This window comes from Erithacus rubecula, assembly GCF_903797595.1.
Source record: "Erithacus rubecula genome assembly, chromosome: 1".
Taxonomy (NCBI): Eukaryota; Metazoa; Chordata; class Aves; order Passeriformes; family Muscicapidae; genus Erithacus; species Erithacus rubecula.
In genome coordinates, this window is record NC_136658.1 from 100,936,933 (window position 1) to 100,955,012 (window position 18,080).

At 33.9% G+C, this 18,080-nt stretch overlaps 1 protein-coding gene across 1 annotated transcript in view; it reads left to right on the forward strand.

The window, feature by feature from the left end:
• Positions 1-18,080, forward strand: part of IL1RAPL1 (interleukin 1 receptor accessory protein like 1) — a 661,715-nt gene that overhangs the window by 77,221 nt on the left and 566,414 nt on the right. The window contains exon 2 of the mRNA XM_079311813.1: positions 5,156-5,261. Coding sequence (XP_079167939.1) covers positions 5,180-5,261 — 82 coding nt within the window. The 5' untranslated portion in view covers positions 5,156-5,179. The remainder of the gene's footprint in view (positions 1-5,155; positions 5,262-18,080) is intronic.

An 18,080-nucleotide genomic window follows, 5' to 3' on the forward strand; every position in this document is an offset into this window, starting at 1 on the left:
ATTTCTCCAGATAGATTACCATGTTTATTCTACCTTGTATGATGGATGGAGTCAGTAAAAAGTATCGTTAAAGGAAGGTGATAATGAGTACCAGGTTTAATAGGAAAAGTCATAATTCAGTTGGTTGGAAACCTCTCCAAAGGCTCCACTGAATTCTTATTCACAATGTGCCCTGCAGGACAGGCAGCATATTGGCTTTTGGTTATCTCAGTTTAAAACACTGTAACCACTCCTTCAACCCTTACTGCTGGTTTAGTCATCTTTCTTTCTTTTTCCTTTTTCTTATTTTTTTTATTTTTTTCCCCATGAACCACAACATACTTGAACTTAGGAATGCTGCTTAGCATGGAGGAACAGGGGTGATTTGGAGAGCAAATGCAGTGGCTTATTGACTTCCTGTTGCTTTTGACTGATTTTTCAATAGTTCTTCATAATTTGATTATTGAATCTTTTTGTTTACTGGGACCCTGTAAAGGACTAATTTTATGGACTTTTGTATTTGAAACAGGTATATTTTCTTTTAGCTACCATTTCAAGACTTGCTGGGGTTGTCTTTTTCTTCTAGGTCAGCTTATGACAATGAATTGACACATTTATGAAATCACATTGATTCTAAGTTTAGTTTCTCTTTGCATTTTAGGAATTTAAAGCTTTTTTTTTTTTTTCCCCAAGATGTTTGAACTGTGCTCTGGACATACCAAACAGTTCTTTAAACCTTGTGAGATCTAATTCTATTCAGGGATTTGTGAAGAACTGCTACGTAAAATGGGACTATTACTGGACTGACACTTTTGGTTTTTTTCTTATCTATTCAGGTGTTTTTTCTTTGTAATTTTGTTACTCATTCATAATTTACCATGACTTCCTTGTCATTAGTACAGAACAGTCATGAAATATCCTGCACATTTCAGAGGATGGTGCAATTTTCTTTTGTTTTTTTCTTTTTCTTTGAAGGGCATATGATGGAGTAAGATAAAGAAGCAGTTTTTAACATGCAATAAAAAAAATTATTCAAACTTAGAACAGCGGTATGGGAAGAAAATGATTTTCAAATAATTAGTCAACAGGCATCAGCTAGCATTTATAGGCTGAGAATCAACCCCTTAAAATTATTTTAAGTGACTGAGCCCATGGAAAATTTCTTACTTCATTTAAGTTTGATTCAAGTATTGGGAAAGGCCCATAATAAACATAAGTACAATAAGGAAATCAAAATTTTCTTTTCTATTTTTCTGTCTTATCAGAAACTGCCTTACTACAGTTAATTTAATGGCTGCTGAGATGTTTTGGGGAGCATGTGTCTATGTGTATGCATTTTCCTCACAGTGAGTATTTACGACAATTGAAGAGAAAAAGGATTCTTGGCATTTCCCCAAAGAATGTTAGTCTTGATATACAGCTGTATTTCTATTTCTGCCTCAGCTGGAAAATTAGATACTTTCTGATGCAAATGCTATGCTATGCTATTTTTGTGTCAAGCAGTGACACCTTCTACAGACAAGAATTTTTTTAAAAGTTCTTAATATGCCCAGATAAAATTTGTGTGCAATATATTTATGCAGAAATATTTAACATTTTTTTCAGTGCTTTGGTTCACACAAACAAACAACCCACTACTGAAATTTTGAAGTTGTGAATATTGCTTAAAGGTGAAAAAACATTTCATCTTTGGTATTGTATAAAGAAAAAGCAGCCAAAAATCCTTGGTTCTAACAGACTTTCTTAGTCTACTATTCACCCTTGGAGTGTAGCAGTCTTATACCCAAAGGGTATGTAAAACATGTTAAAATAGATTCAGCTTTAAAAACAGCAATTAAGTTTATAACTGCCATACATTGTTTTGGCTTTTTAGTGGAAGTAACTGAAAATCAGAAAAAAAGAACAACCATAAAAGTGATTTTTGTAAATGTTTATGTAAGCTGCCTATCCAACTATTGCTTAATGAAATGGCAGACTTGTTCAGCTTGTTAAAATTGGAATTTCTTAAATGTTATTTTAAAAAGAAGAAATAAATTAAAGTTAAGCAACTAGTAAATTAGTCTCTTCCTTAAAAAATTCATTGCTGAAAGAAGGCTATTTCCAATTCATGAGATATCACACTTGAGTTACTGTTAAGAATTTGACTTCTCAGAATTATGCCTTTTATTTTGTTTTTTAATTTAAAAGCTACCTTAATATGTTACAATGTCTCAGCCTTGGGCATACTCATTGCATCAGTGAAGGCATTTTCTGTTGACTTTGTTGACTTGTGAGATTCCCCTTGGGATTCCTTTTATACTTTCTTCTGACTTGCTTCTTGTGTTTTCACAACCGATTTCACAAGGGTGGCATTTTCTAGAATAGTCAATTTCCAAGGCATTCACCCGGAACAAGGGACAAGAGATGTTAAATATCTGTTTTGAATCACTCATATGAATAACCTGAGGCAGATTTTCCAACTGCCCAGACAACTTCCAGAGCTGTGAAACACCAGCTCCAAAAAACTGATCTTCACTTCTTTGCATTTTCTCTGGTTGAGCGTAGAGAAGACCAGAAATACTTCTCCTCCTTCACAAAAGGGAGTGCAAACACAAGAGAAGGGTTGGAAGACTCTGGGGAGAGCCTATTTAAAATCTGATTTGTTGCTTGTATTGCTGTAAGGAGATAGTGGCTGCTGTTGGTAGTCATCCCTCCCTTCCTTTTTCCCTTTAGCAGTAAGTTCTTTCTGGTATTTCCAAGCACAGCAGCAGACTTTACTTTCTAGGGATTTATCACAAGTCATGTAGGCAGCAGCCAGTTTAGCTTATGCCTTTAAGTTAGACTTGAATCTCTGAGAATAAATGCATGAGAATATCTTCCACAGTGATATGTTTAAAGTGCAATTCCTGCTATACCATTATAATAATGGTTCCTCTTGTTGAATTGACAACTTAAATTAGTGATATATGCATGAACAAACAGATTTTCATTTACTAAACAGTTTCTTATTGATATTATTGTATTTACTAAGGCTTGTTTTGATAGAATCAATCTTTATAGCTACTCCATGGCTTCCCTACACAAATATCTATAAATACAAATAAATCCATGCATCCACATACATATGCAAATATATGTACATATTTGCCTTTATTCATAGTGATCAGCAATATTATCTTTTGATGTGGTCAAAAAGGATGTGTTTGGATATGCTCTCACAGTCAGGACCTATTTACTGGATTTGTAATGGCACAGTAAGACCCTGTGGTTCTTTGGGCAATATTTATTAGGCTCACACAGAGCAAGGAGCTGACTCTTGCTAGTACCCTGCAGGCTGAAGATATCAGCTGCAGGATTTCCTGCGGCATCAGTTAGTGCAGTGACTGGGAAATGAGATTTTCATTTCAGAAGGCTTGACTAAGGTCTGCAGTAAAATGTGGCATAACACATTGTGGTATCTACTCACTGTGCCCCTGGAAAATTAACCTTTATTGCTAGCTTCTAAATTTCTGAAGATCTGTATTATTTATAACTGCCAATGGTCATGCTACTTTGTTAAATTTTAAACTTAACTAAAAATGTTAGCATTACACATAATTTACCTCCTAGCAATCCCATATTTCATATTTAATTTCTAAGTTGCCTAAATTTTCTCAAGTAGCATGTGAATGTAGGCCAGTGACACTTTCACTGTGATGCAAGAATGCTGAAGCTTGTTAAAAACCATGTATGAACAAACACTCATGTATTTCTCTGTGAGTACAAATATTGTTATAAAAACAAGATATCACAAAATATTGTCAAAATATATTACTTCACTTCTTAATCTTTATTAAATACATAGTCATTAATGTAGTAGATTTGTGGTTAGTTCTGAAATGTCATGTATTGTATAGGAAGTCATCATTTTTTAAGCAATTCTCATAATGTCCTTTTTTGTACCCCTGCTCTTTCTTATTTCTAACCTGTTCTCTTCAAAGATGAAGATATTTTAAGATACTGTTCTCAAAAAAATGTCTTGGGTGTTCAGTAACCTGATTATCAATGAAAGTGCAAAAGATTCATGGTCTCTTTAGAAATCAAAACTTGTACTATATGGTACCTTCTGAGAATTTCTTCAGTTACTGTCCAATGCTGTGATTAAGAGAGGTGAATATCAAAACCACATTGGTTTAGTCTGGGTCTTAGTCATAATATTAAAGAACCATTGCTCTCAGCCTTCTCTCGTCCCCATCAGACAAGAATATTTTTGTGTAAGCTACTCTAATAAATAGAGATAGCATAGATAGGCTGCTGTCTAGCTTGAATAGGCAGATTTGTCCTAATTTCCTCTTTCAACACTCTGAAATGTGAGATAATAACCCTATCAACCTATCCTAAAGAAAGATGATAATCACCATGAGTAGATGACATCCTTGTACTTATATGAGGAATTAACAAAATATTTAGTCCCTGCTCTCACCATCAGCTCATACCAGCCAGAGTAAATAGAAATGCAAATCTTGTATTCATATGTTGGAGGTGAAGGCCAAAACACAGTCTGTGCTCTGCTTATCTCCATCCTAATTAACTTCTGATTTAGTGCACTGAATATGTTAGTTTGAACTTGCAGAGGAACTTGCTCACCTAAAAGGAAGTTACAAGTGTCTGTGTTGGTTACTTTGATGTGGTCTTATTTTCCCCCTTTCTCTGTTCCTAAGAAGATGATCAGATGTGTTTAAAATCAAATGTTCATTTTATTGTGACTCTTTTGTTCAATTTATGGTATTAATAAATGAGAACAAAGCTAATGAAGATGGGCATTATTTTCTTTTTTGTGTTGGTGGGTGCAAAAGGTTGTATGATAAAATTGAATAGATATATGTTTCAGGAGACCTGTTACCAAGTTTTAGCAGGGATTCAGTGAATTTTCAATGTGTAGACAAAGCTGTAACTTAATATCCAGGGTTAAATGTAGTGTGTATATGTGTTTGTTTTATGGCAATTTTAGTTTGCTTTTTTAGTTATGGTAAATTTAGTTTGCTTTAAAAAAAAAAAAAATGGAGAGAAAAGTAATGAAACAGTTTTAGTGCTTTAAATTGCTCACAAAAAATGGATTTAGCTTTTCAACAATGTCAATATTATGATTATTTACTTCAAGGTTGCTTCAGCACCATTCCACAACCAGTGTTTCTTTCTGTTATTTTTGGTACTCCAGGAAGCAGCCACGGAAGGACAGAAGATGAAAGCTCCTATTCCCAACTTGATTCTCTTGTATGCTACTCTGACTCAGAGCTTGAAGGTTGTAACCAAAAGGGGATCAGGTAAGTAAATCTTTATCTCTGTGGTTACAATGTGGTTTGGAAGGAAGTGCTTGATGTTTGCAAATATATACAGGGATGCTGTGATGGTGGTTTGGAATACAGCTAAGAGGATTTCAAGTTCTGCAGCAAGAAGAGTTGGCAGCTTTTATATATTTTTTATTGTTTTGTGTGGACTTGATGAAAAAAAATCAGATATGTAATGTGAAATGGATATAAACATTTGCCTGCTAAAGGAAAGTTATTACCAGACCTTTTTAACATAGTAAAAGACTATGTTGCAGTCAGTGTTGTTGAGTTACTGGATTTATCTGTTTTAATATATACTTTGGGAAGTTAAGATCATAGTGTTTGGATTTAAGCAACAACAAATAGATGAAACACATTGCATTTAATAGCCATGAAAAGTGAATAGCAAAATGTGTTTTTGAAAGGGATACCTAATACGTGGTTGGGGAGTTTAATTCAGCAAAAAAATATAGTTGGTAGTCAGACATTTGGGTAGTTTGGGGTTCATTTTTCCTTCATCACCCTGAAATTCTAATTTTATTCTTTGACTTTTCACTGGATAATGAAAAAAAACCAGGATACTACTTCTGCAACCTGTGTTGCTATATTGTACTAAAGAAAACTAAATCCTTAACGAAAATCTTAGTTCCATGTTGGTGGATTAATGAAAGTCTTATTCCCATGTTGATTGAATTAGTTAATTAGATTTGTTGTTAGTTGTAGTTTTTCTTTTGGCATTGGTGCATTTTGGGTAGCTTTTGTTGTGCTGTTCCAGAAGTCTGTCTCTGATTTATTTTTGCCTTTTGGTTGGTAGTAGTGGTAACCTGGTGCTTGGGGAGAACACAGCTCTTTATACATTTTTGGCAACATCTTAAATTATACCTTGCATTTTCAATGGATTATATTTGTAACAACAGAATGAAACAGATTATGTTTCCAATATTTTAGTAGCTGGAAATGTTGATGTAGGGAAGGCAAACATGGAGTACTACTACAAAGTAAGGTATTCCTTAATGAAAACTAGTGATTAAACTATATTTGGTGTTTTTTAAACTCAAGAAAACTGAAATACACAGACTGTGTGCACAGCAAAGGACCTGGTGATAGATCGACCTCTTTATAGGATGCTGTAGCCTAGATAGATAATGGATATCTTTTGAATGTGTCTGACTAAGATAATTCTGCTTGATTAAGATTTAGTGTTTTTAAGCTTTAAGTCAAGGCCCCTTAGGGCAAATTTAGTCAAAACATTATTGATCATTTTAAAGTAAATTTTACAAAGACATCCATTTTTAAGGAACTGAAAAAAAATCCAGATATCGCCTGTTACTTGAATGTGGTAATGATAACTTGGGTTGTCTTTGCATTTTGTTTCATAATTTTTTGCCTGTATCCTGTTTGTCTGATTAACCTATGCAAGGCAAAAATGGTAAATATACAATTTCATTTATGTTTGGGAAAGTAATATAATTGCTGTCCAGGAAAAGAAAAAACACACACAACTTTTCAACATATACAGAATTTGTTCTCATCCTGATGCTGTAATAAAAATGAAAAGCTACAATGGAAATTTTTGGATCATACCTGACTACAACGTGAGGTCTTGGTTTTTTCATGCTCCTCCTGTGCAAAGCTTCAATTACTTATATCACCAAAGGCACAGTTTGTCACACTATGTGTGCAAAGGAAAAAAATCTCTGATTTACTGGCCATGTTGCTTTATCATTTTAGATTTGAAGAGCTTCAGTGCTAGGTGGAATGTAGTAGTGTGTGATGGTTCTTGGTTTGCGTTTGTGTTTTAGTTTGATTTGGTTTTGGTTTGGCTTGGTTTAGGTTTTGTTACCTTCCTTAGATGCTCAGGAGGGCTTTTTTAGAAAACTTGAAGTGTTTTTACAAAGAAAATCTTATTTAACAGAAGTTTTAACAAACTAAGATTGACTTACTTGTGCTGTGAAAATATAAATGGTTTGCTAATGTTAGTACAACTCATAATTGGAAGTAGAAAAAAAAATCAACTTCGAAAGTTGAACTTAAGTTTTATGTGAACGTGTTAGCCTGAGGCAGAGGGTGGTGATGGCATGGCTTAAATCTCTTCAGTTACTTCCACTTTGAAATGTCACCATGAAAGCAAAAAAAAAAAGAAAAAAGTAATATTTTTATACTTATGAGTTGTTATAAATACGGTGTTGTAGTATCCACTTTTTGAGTTGTATTGTTTTCTTTACTTCCTTCTCTGCTATAAATTACAGGAATGTAATAAAGTTAAAGATATTTACATTAATATGCTACATAGTTGTTCTAATTGGGATTTATTCCTTCTAAGTAACTTTTGTTGAGCCTTTCTGATGACCAAACTTAAAAACACAGATCTTGTGTTCTTTCTTCATTCCATTTATATATTTCCATTAAATATATATATATTTATAAATATATATTAATAATGTTTGTCTTATATATTCAGTATTTAATATTAAAAAGAGCTCCAACCTTGAAAATATGTATTTTCAATACTGTAGAACACTTCATCTCTTTTCTATGTTTATTTATCAGGTCTTCTAAAAAGATAGTGATTAATAAAAGAATGAGTTTATCAATCTGGTAGAGATACATTTCAAACAACTTCTCTGATTTTTCAAAAGCATGAAAACTTACCTTCAGAAAGTAATTTTCTAAAAATCCATAGCAATTCTGACCATCTCTTGACTTTCAGGACTGAAGTTATATCAAATAATTAGCTATATGTGAAAACAATTAGATCAATATGGTAATCTTGGTTTTGTGTTTTTGAAAAGAAGGTTAAAAAGACTTTACAATAGATGAAATCTTAGGTTGTGCTGCATTGGATTTGATCTCTGATCATGAGAGTGGTCCTTATAGAAAGCACTTAAATTACTCAAAGGTTGTCTTTGAATCTTTCTACCACTGCGTGCTTTGAATCAAATAAATATAATAATATAGGGAAGAACGGGAACAGTGTTAATCAAATATTTATTGTATTAGCCAGAAAACATACTTTCAAGTAGTTTGTTGAGACAGCTTTCCAACTTACCTGTTTGACACTTTATCTTGTATGATTGTCTATCTGATAGAAGATACATTTTTTCTCCAGTTGATAATTCATATAAGTTCTGAAAAGTTTCAAGTTACTCTTTAATGTATGTTGGATTTCTTTTGCATTCAGAGCATGTAATGACTGTACTTCTTACATGAGAAAGGATGGGTCAGCAGTTGCAGTAAAAATTCCATTACTAAATACAGATGATACAAGAAACTTCTTCTTAATCCACATATGCAAAAGACTTATAAGCACACCTGAACTTTTCCTGTCAATTAGAGGTGACCATACAACAGCTACAGGTTCTAATGCCTTCTCAAGAAAGAAAGGATTCTTTGCTGTAAGTTTCCCTGTTCCAACCACTAACTTCACAGTGGACATCATGTCTATTAGTTGGGTGCTTCAGGTATTCAGTGAAGTCTCCCTGAAGCCCAGAGGCTTCAGAGCCTGCAATAGTTACTGCAAAGGGGATCTTTCTTTTGTCAAATAATAGATCTCAGATACGATTTTATAAATGGGAAGCTGACTCTTGCACTTCTTCTCAGTTCCTTTAAATGTCTTAAAGCATCTTCCTTCATGAAACAGTTCCTATCTGATCACAGTGATCTGCTTGATGCAAAGGAAGAATAAATATTTAAAGCCTACATATTTTGATTCATTCAGCACATGGTTTTACAGTAATTGAGTTTTACAGTAATTGAATTAAACTTCAGAATATAGAAGATAATGTCTGTTTCTTAGTATGAAACCAAACTACATATAAATTTGTGATGTGCCTAAAAAGTGCATAGATTTACTTTCTGTGCTGTTTAGTTAAGTCCTTGATAGTATTTTGAGAACTTTATGGTAAAACATTTCTAAATGTTTTCCTTTCAGTGAGTTTTCCTGCAATTATGCAGTTTCATAGTTTGAACTAAACTGTCAATTTTTTTTTTTTGTTTTTTGTCATGTCATGTGGTTTTACATTCATAGAAACTTAGATTTCTAAAAGTCTCTTCTTTACTGGTTGAATGGTATTTGATCACTTACTTGTGCTGAACAGAGTTTTGACTTATGAATTATTTAATATTCATCAAAGAGGAAATAGGTTAAGAAAGAGAGCCTCATGCTGATGCATATAGACTTTTTTCCCTATAATATATATGTTAAATGAAATACTTGAACACTGCATTGCCATCTGGTGGTTTTTTCCAAGGATGCTAAATAGACAAAAGAAAGAAAGGTTTGAGATGGTTTTAATTTTTTTTTTTTAAACCCAAAAAATGTAGTGAAAGAGAAAATGCAGAAAAAAGTATGAAAAGAGATTACATAAAACAATTAGGAGGTGTATTCAGGCAGTATTATTGTATTTGCTTTTTTTCATGCTCAGATTGCCTAATAACAATCTGGCTGCCTTGTGTCAGAGAGGTGAGAGCTGCTATTACTGCCTCTAGTTTTCTGCTTTTCTACAGATAATTTTGCATTATGAGTTAATTAATATTCTGTGTTCACTTCTGCTATTGTGAATAGAAATTTTGTAGATCAAATTTATTCTATGATTGAATTATTTAACTGTGTTTTTGGGATATGTATCAGTTCAAATTCAAATCATTATGATGAGACTAAAGTCTACATATGTTTTTTGTCATGTCACAGAAGGTTATTTCTCTTTTTAATGTCTAATATTTTTTTTGCCTTAGTTATTATTACTCAATATGGGTGGTTCTTGTTGTTGTGCTTGGATGAAAGATCAATATTATGAAATAAGGTAGCAAAGACTTTGACACTGAAATACTATTTTTGAATTTGATTTCATTTTAGTCTTGCATGAGCAAAATATTAATTTTAATGAGGTAAAAATTATGCTTTTTTTTTTTTTTTCCAAAAAGTAGTGGAACTCTGAGAAACAGACTGGAAATGCATAATAAAATCTCAAATAGTTACTCTTTAACAACTATAAGTTGATATGTTTCTAAATTATGGCCATCCATGATTTTTTAGGAGTTGTTGCTCATGAAATTATATTTTAGATAATAATAACAGATGTATAAAATAATATCTCTGGATAGAATGACAGTTGCTATTTTTGACTCTTTTTTAAACTGGAAAAGGAGCATATCTGTGCAATGCTGGCCTTAACATCAACAAAGCCAAAATTTTATACATCACGAGGAATATCATAGTGAGAACTCAACAATGTAGTTAAAGAAAAAGATGTAAGGAATATAAGTAAGTTGAGACAGTTTGAGAACACTTTGTATCTAGGAAGAGTTTTTGAATTGAGATTACTTATCCGTACTTAATAATTGAATTGTCACTATTTTATAGAAGATATATAGATATATATATAATCCAGTTTACGTGACAAAAACACTTTGAGAAATTGCACATGATTAAGTGCTGAGGCTTAGCAGAGATCTGGTACCCAGTATTTGAATTTTTAATTTATTTTTTATAACCCTTCCAGGTGAGATTTGGTGTCCTAATTTTTTAGTACTACATAAATAGTCCTATTCTTCTTGGTATCTCCCTTTCAGTAATTCCATTCTGTTTTTAATTCTGCTTGTGTTTCTGTTGCCTAAGTATTTTCCTTTTGGCTTCTTGTCAAAAGGCAATTAGTTGATGGATGCCATATCCGATCTGGTATGCACTGAATAGTAATAAGAAGGTTCAAAAATAAATTAATATACCTGCTATTCCTTTTCTTATACAATTTATAAGCAGAACACTCAGACATGCCATACTCCAGGTACTGTGAGCTTGGAGCAAAGCAATTACAGCCATTAAAGGATATGCTCCTTGTAAACCATAGGAGTTTATGTCAATTGATATTAATGAGTCCTTGCTGTTGTTTTCACTCTGTTACAGAATGTTAGTTTCCCATTATTAATTGATGAGACTTGTGGCTTGTTGTGTGGTTATGCAGAACCTGAAATAATATTTAGAGTCTATATATATTTGATGTACAAGATTAACCTCCATGAGCAATGACTTTTTAAACTGAAACAATCAAGACCACTGTTATTATTATGAAAACTTTTTTTCCATCTCTTTGTTTGGTGACAGGAGGAAAAAGTATAGTGAATATGAGTCCTAAGCAAATATGTGTGTACCTTTCTTATTGCACTGGGGAGTGGAATTATTTTTGCATCATGACCTGATTAAGAAGTGAACCTTGCTTCTTATGAGGATTGTTTCAAAAAACTCATTTTGAATTGGCACATAAATATGCAACCTAGTTTATGGTTGTAGCTGTGGGGCTGAATGGGGAAAACTCTGTGGAATATTTTTCTTTTTGAGGGATAAGAGACAAAAAAATTAGGCTGAATATTTACAGTTAGAAACACAGCAGGGATAAACAGAAATCCTTGTTTAATTCTCAGGCAACTTTCTTATATTGTGATCTATTCATTCCATATTTATTTTATTAACATTAATATTCTTCAGGTTTTAATCCTAAGAATAAAAGATATTTTAGTTTTCTTTTGTACCTGTTTTGTTTTATTTAAAGATGGTTATTTCTCCCCATTTAAATGTGTAGTGGAAATCACTGTTTAATTTTTAATGCTACAATTTCCTCTTCATAGTTGGAAAATTAATTAACTGAGTGTATCCACTTTCTTGGATTTTTTCTAATTACTCTGCAAGATATAGTTGTATGTCAGTGGAGGAGGGAGCTTCTTGCTCTTGTACTTGCACATTTCTTTTAATGATAGAAAACCTTCAAAAGCAATACAGTAATGGGGTCAGCTGAGATGAATGCCTGCTGGGAGGGAGGCCTAGATTATCTAGAGATGCAAAGACTGTAAATTCTCTGCCTCTTTCTTCAGCACTTGAACTCTTTGTCCTGAACTTCTGCTGTCTGTTGGAGAGAATTGTGAGGCCTTCCATAATTAATAAAACCCACAGAAAAGTTTTACATCTTCCTATTACTGCATGGCACCAGAATGTCAGAAGAGCAATTCAGCACCTTATTTAGACATCAGATAATCCATATCCCCATCCTGGAGCAATTCTGGCTAAGCCAGTTACACCAATTTTAGTATGATCCTCAACTTCTTTCTTAGTTTATCAAGGTAAACATTGATTAGATTATTTTTAGGTAAAAAAGCATGACTTGCTGTTTGTGAATCAAGAGATACTGGAAGAAAGTAGGAGTGACAAATAAACTTATTTAGTTAATTTCTGCATATTCAGGAAGTTAGACGTTCCTTTAGAATATGATTTTGAACCTGGTGTTTGGTTTTTTTTTTCCTATTTTCTTGTTTATGCCAACAGTATATGGGAAGCATTTGATTTTTTTAAAAGAATAATCTTTTACAATACTCCATATTTATTTAGCTACAGAATATTGTATGTGTTGCACTACTATGAAGTAATTTTCAATGTACAGTTTTCATTTGAAGAATGCTGAATAATGATGTTGCTGGAAAGAACACCAAGTTTTCTAGTTACCTGTGCTTGGCCATGGGGATGGTTTGGCTTCAATGGTCTCTACTCTGCTTTTATTATTCAATATGTCAGATGAACAGAAAATATGAAGATTGTGTACCAAGGAATGGCAGGGAGACTATACTGTAAAAAAGAAAAAAATATAATTCTATTCCACAGGAGGATTTGGACAGTAAGGAATGATTGCATCTCAAGCATAAATCCTTTGTGACACATTACTTATTTTGGAGACACTATGAAAGCAGTAACTGTTACTGGTCCTGTGAGCATTTATGAACAGGATGGCTGGCATTTTAAAAATAGTTATATGACCTTTTGTTGTTTATAGGATCCATCCTGATACTTTTCAGAGGCCTGGGAGATTATGAATAATACCACAGAAAGGACTGGCTGTGTTTTGGCAAGGGGTCAATATTTTAGAGTGTGCAATATATATTAAGAAATGACTAATGATAGGAAAGGAGACAAAACAAAATCTGAAGCCAAAAGGACAGTAATAGATATTCTTACATAGTTCAGTCATTGAGTTTTAGTAGCTGCTGAGGATGACTCTTTTCTTCCACAGTCCTGTTTTCCCTGGAGAAACATTAGTGATTATTTTACTGATTGGCATCTCTTGGCAAATGGCCTAAAAGATTTAAAAGAGCCAGTGACCTTTGATCAGAAATCACTGTTGCAAAAGATTTATTTATTTGAATATTACCCTGTTAATTTTATGTAGAATAATGACTGTGGAAAGTAAGAAGGCAAAAACCCCTCAAGGACAAATAATGGCCATCTGATATATTTGTATTTTTTATTTAAGTGTACTCAGTAGTTACAATTATTAAAATATAAAAATAATAGCCATGAAAATATAATATAATTTGTTATACTTAAAAAATTGAAATTAATGAAATTTCTCCTATTAAAATACTTCCTGACTTGCTCTTCCTGAAGGCTTGAGGGAGAAAGTGCTATAAGTGCTATATTCACAGATATATGGGAACCAATTTAGCATGAAAATAAGAGATTGTCCTTTAGACTGGAATACTGAATTCTTCAGACATTCTTGCTCAGACTTGTTTCAGCTGTTATGAGCTTTACTCCAAAAGCAGGATATACAAGGTCTTGTAAAATTTGTATTTTAATTTTTTTTTCCAAGTATTTTTTTGCAATTGTAAGGAGAATTATCAGACTGCTGTAAAGGTAAATTGCAAGACAATTATGTTAGTTGAGAGGTGAGTGCTTCTGTAATTTCATCACCTCACTCTGAAGGCTTAACTCATTTCAGGAAACTGTTGGTTATACAGATGCAAAGCAGACAATTGTGTTGAAATGATCTGAAAATTCATTTGGTGAATTAGCCCACCTCCACAAATGGCTCTTTTTCATCCTTGACCAAAAGGAGCAGTTTTTCCTCTCTTGAAAATAACAGCAACATACATGGCTTGGTCAGACCAAAAGAGAGCATTCAACCGTAAAGCTGTTTTTAATATTATTTTTTTTTAAAGTACAAGGTAGACTTCTCTTAAATTCAAAGTTTTCTGCTGAATGCCATTGGTAGTATAACCCAGAGTGAACTCTGAGGCCAAAACAGAGAGACAGGGAAGAATAATGCAAAATCCCTGTGTATGTGTGCAGAGATATCTGTGCTAGGAGGGAAGGCTCAACTCCTTCCTGCATCCCATGGAGCCTGTGGAGATGCTGTTCATCTTTCACACAGCTGATTGCTGTGGAGCAGAACAGCTAAAGAGGAGGGAAAAAGTGGGACAGTAGTGGTAACCTCTTTCTAATCCAACAATCTGAGCCAGGTATCTGTCAAACAAGCTGCCATTTCTAGTAGTGGCTAATGCACAGCTCATGGGTTCACCAGGCTCAGGCCAGCATGAAGAGCAGTCAGTGCATTGTTTTCCTTCTGATGACTGCCAGGCACTTCACACTCTGCAAAAAAAAAAAAAATTTTTATATCGTGTTTGTTTTTTCCGTTGGCAGTGTTTTAAATGCAATTTATGTTTTTGTTGTTTGAGAGATAAAAAAAAAAAATAAACTTTGTATTTTCCTAGGAAATTGAATAAGAGTCAGTAACAAGAATTCTAGTTCAGTAATAAACAATTATTCAGCAGAAATACTAGTTGGTAAAAAATTTACAAATATGCACACATACATTTTTTTAGGGTGCTACTTACTGTGAATTTTTACCAAAATGGGACTATTAATGGATGAAGCAGGAAGCATAAAATCAGAGAAAGTCTGAAGAAAACCCATAGCAAACCACAGTTGCCAGAAAATACATGTTTTTATTGTGAGAAGTAGCTCTCATGTCAAGGAGAGAAGGAACAAATTGCTTCTGGTGATTAGGAATGGTAAAATAGGGTGGCTTATATTTTTTAAATTATAATATTTTTCTCTATACATTTGATATATATACCATAAAACCCACTTAAACACACTATATATTTGAAATATATACCTTAAAACCACCTTGAAAGTAATATGTAATATTTGAGGTTAGGAAAAACACTTCTTACTCAAATCTTCAAAGTAAACAGATTTATCATAAACACATTAATAAATTAATACTTTTTATTGGTTCTATTGAAATAACCACTGTTACTGTTATCTGATTTTTTTTTCTTATAATTAATAGTTAAATTATTATAATTCTGTGCAATGAAATAATGAGATGTAACAAAAAAGCAGTTTGGACAGGGTGTTATTTAACAACCTAAAAATGTATCACTAAGAGTTTGCTCAACAGTATACCAAAATGCAAGGTCATTTTCTACAAATTGCACAGAAAAAAACAACAACCACACACACAAAAAAACAAACTAATGGACAATTTTCAGGATGAAAGTGACTGAATCCAAGTGTGATTACACTTTCACAATGCCTAGAGAAGCTGATAACCCTCATTCTCAATAGGACTCCATGAAAAAGCCTCTATCCTTATCATCAAAGTGTGGTGCTATCTGTAATTCAGGAAAACTGAAAATAAATGAAATTTTATGCATATTTAAGTAGGTGGACTGCTTTATTCATTCATAACTGTGTTTCAGTTTGTCACTGCTATGTACTGCACGTGTAATAAACCTTTGCATTTCAAACAGCTGATACTCATTCATGTACATAGCCAGCATGTTTTGTGTGCGGCTGATATTGAAGACAGTTATATTAAAATGCTGCTCTTAGTTCCAACTTTGCAGTTGTTGCTGCATGTAGAACTGCTCAACATTGCTGTTGAGGATTTTATGCCCAAGTTCTGAATTACTTTTCCTGATAGAGACAGTTGCAAATATTAGTACTACAGGAACTCACGGAAGTGAATTTGACAAGCTGTGCCATGTGGGACAGGAGTCTGGATAGTCTGGATTCATGGGCTTGGGACAGTTGTATGAGGTTCAAGAAAGCAAAGTGCCAGGTCTTGAACTTGGGTCACAACAACCCCAGGCAGAACTGCAGGCTGGGGGAAGAGTGGCTGGAAAGGTGATTTGGGAAAAGGGACCTGGAGGTGCTGGTGAACAGCAGCTGAACATGAGCCAGGTGTGCCCAGGGGGCCAGGAAGGCCAGTGGCACCTGGCCTGGAGCAGCAATAGAGTGGCAGCAGGACCAGGGCAGGGATTGCCCCCTGTGCTCAGCCCTGGTGAGGCCACACCTCAAATCCTGTGCCCAGTTTGGGGCACCTCACTACAGGAGAGGCATTGGGGGGCTGGAGTGAGTCCAGAGAAGGGCAGTGGAGCTGGGGAAGGGTCTGGAGCACAAGTGATGAGGAGCAGCTGGGGGAGCTGGGGGTGCTCAGCCTGGAGAAAAGGAGGCTCAGGGAGACCTTATTGCTCTCTACAACCACCTTGAAGGAGGAATTGACATGGGGGGTCAGGGTGCACCAAGGTTCATGCTGGACATAGGAGCAATTTCTTTTCTTAAAGGATGGTGAAGCATTGGGGTGGGCTGCCCAGGGAAGTGGTAGAGTCACCATCTCTGGAAGTGTTCAAGAAAAGACTGGATGTGGCACTTAGTGCAGAGGTTTAGTTGACAGGGTGATGATCAGTCCAAGGTTGGACTCAATGTTCTTATGAGACTTTTCCAACTTTAATTATTCCATGATTCTATGTAATTTTAAAAGTATCTGATTCTCTAATTATTTATTTGCATCAAAGATGCTTTATTATACTCTGAGAAACTCCCAATTCCTTTCTTTTTCTACCTGCAGCTATTAAAAAGAATTGAATTTAATTTATGTTTTATCGGGTTGATTTAATTAATACGCTCAGTGAAACAGCTCTTTAGTTTCTCTCCCATTTGCCCAATCTTAATTTCTATGCCAAATTTAATATGAAAACCTTAAATCTTGTATCTTGCTTAGGGCAAAGGTCAAGTGTCAAGTTCCATCCCACTCTAGAGAGAAGAATAATGTGTTATGTTATGCTTTGTTCACAGTCCTTCACTGCATTAAGCAATTCGGAATGACCAGTCACATATGAGAGTAGTTTTTGTTTTCATCTATTTCTGTAAAAGCAAACCTCTTGCCTTTTCCCCCCTTCTTGAAGATCTCTCTTGCTGAGCTTTATTGTGTTTGTGGATTGGTTTTGGATCTTTAATTTTTTACTGTAGTTAGTTAGTTTTGGTATAAGTAGTACAGTGTTGTATATTTTTTTAAATTTTGAGGTGAAATTATAATATCTACTGAACAAGTCTATATTTGACTTGCAGTAGCATAATTACATAATATAAATTTGAATACTTAAGTTGCCTGCCTATATGAAACATGAACAAATATGGATGCAAATTCCATTACCTGGAATCTACCATTCCAATGACTGGTGTGGATTTCCTTTGCTACAGTTGTAAGTAGAATAATATTGAACTGCTTTTTGACCACAGCTGAAGATGGTTTTTGGATTTATGCAGTTTTGTTGACATAAAGATTTAGTCATAAACTGAAGATAGCTGAGCCAAGTAATAGTTTTGATTTTTTCAGCTTTCTTTTGTAGCATGATTGAAGTTGGAAGTGATCTTTGGATGTCTCAGGTTTAAAGCAGGGTCAGCTCTGACATCAGGCTGGATTGCTCAGGACTTCATCCATGTGAGTCTTTTAAAACCTCATGGGACAAAGCTTGCACAAATTCTCTGGGAAATTGACACTCTTGTCTCCTGCTAGGGGTCTCAAAATACTCTTTTATAGTTCAGAATTAATTAAATGCATGAATTAAAAATAAAGACTGGTAGACCAAATATCCTAAGAAAATTCGAAAAAGAAAAAAGACAAAATCAGCTAGTTGATAACAGGCTTGGTTATTCGCATCAAAATAAGAAAAATAATTAATCTAAATAAAAATAAGTTAATT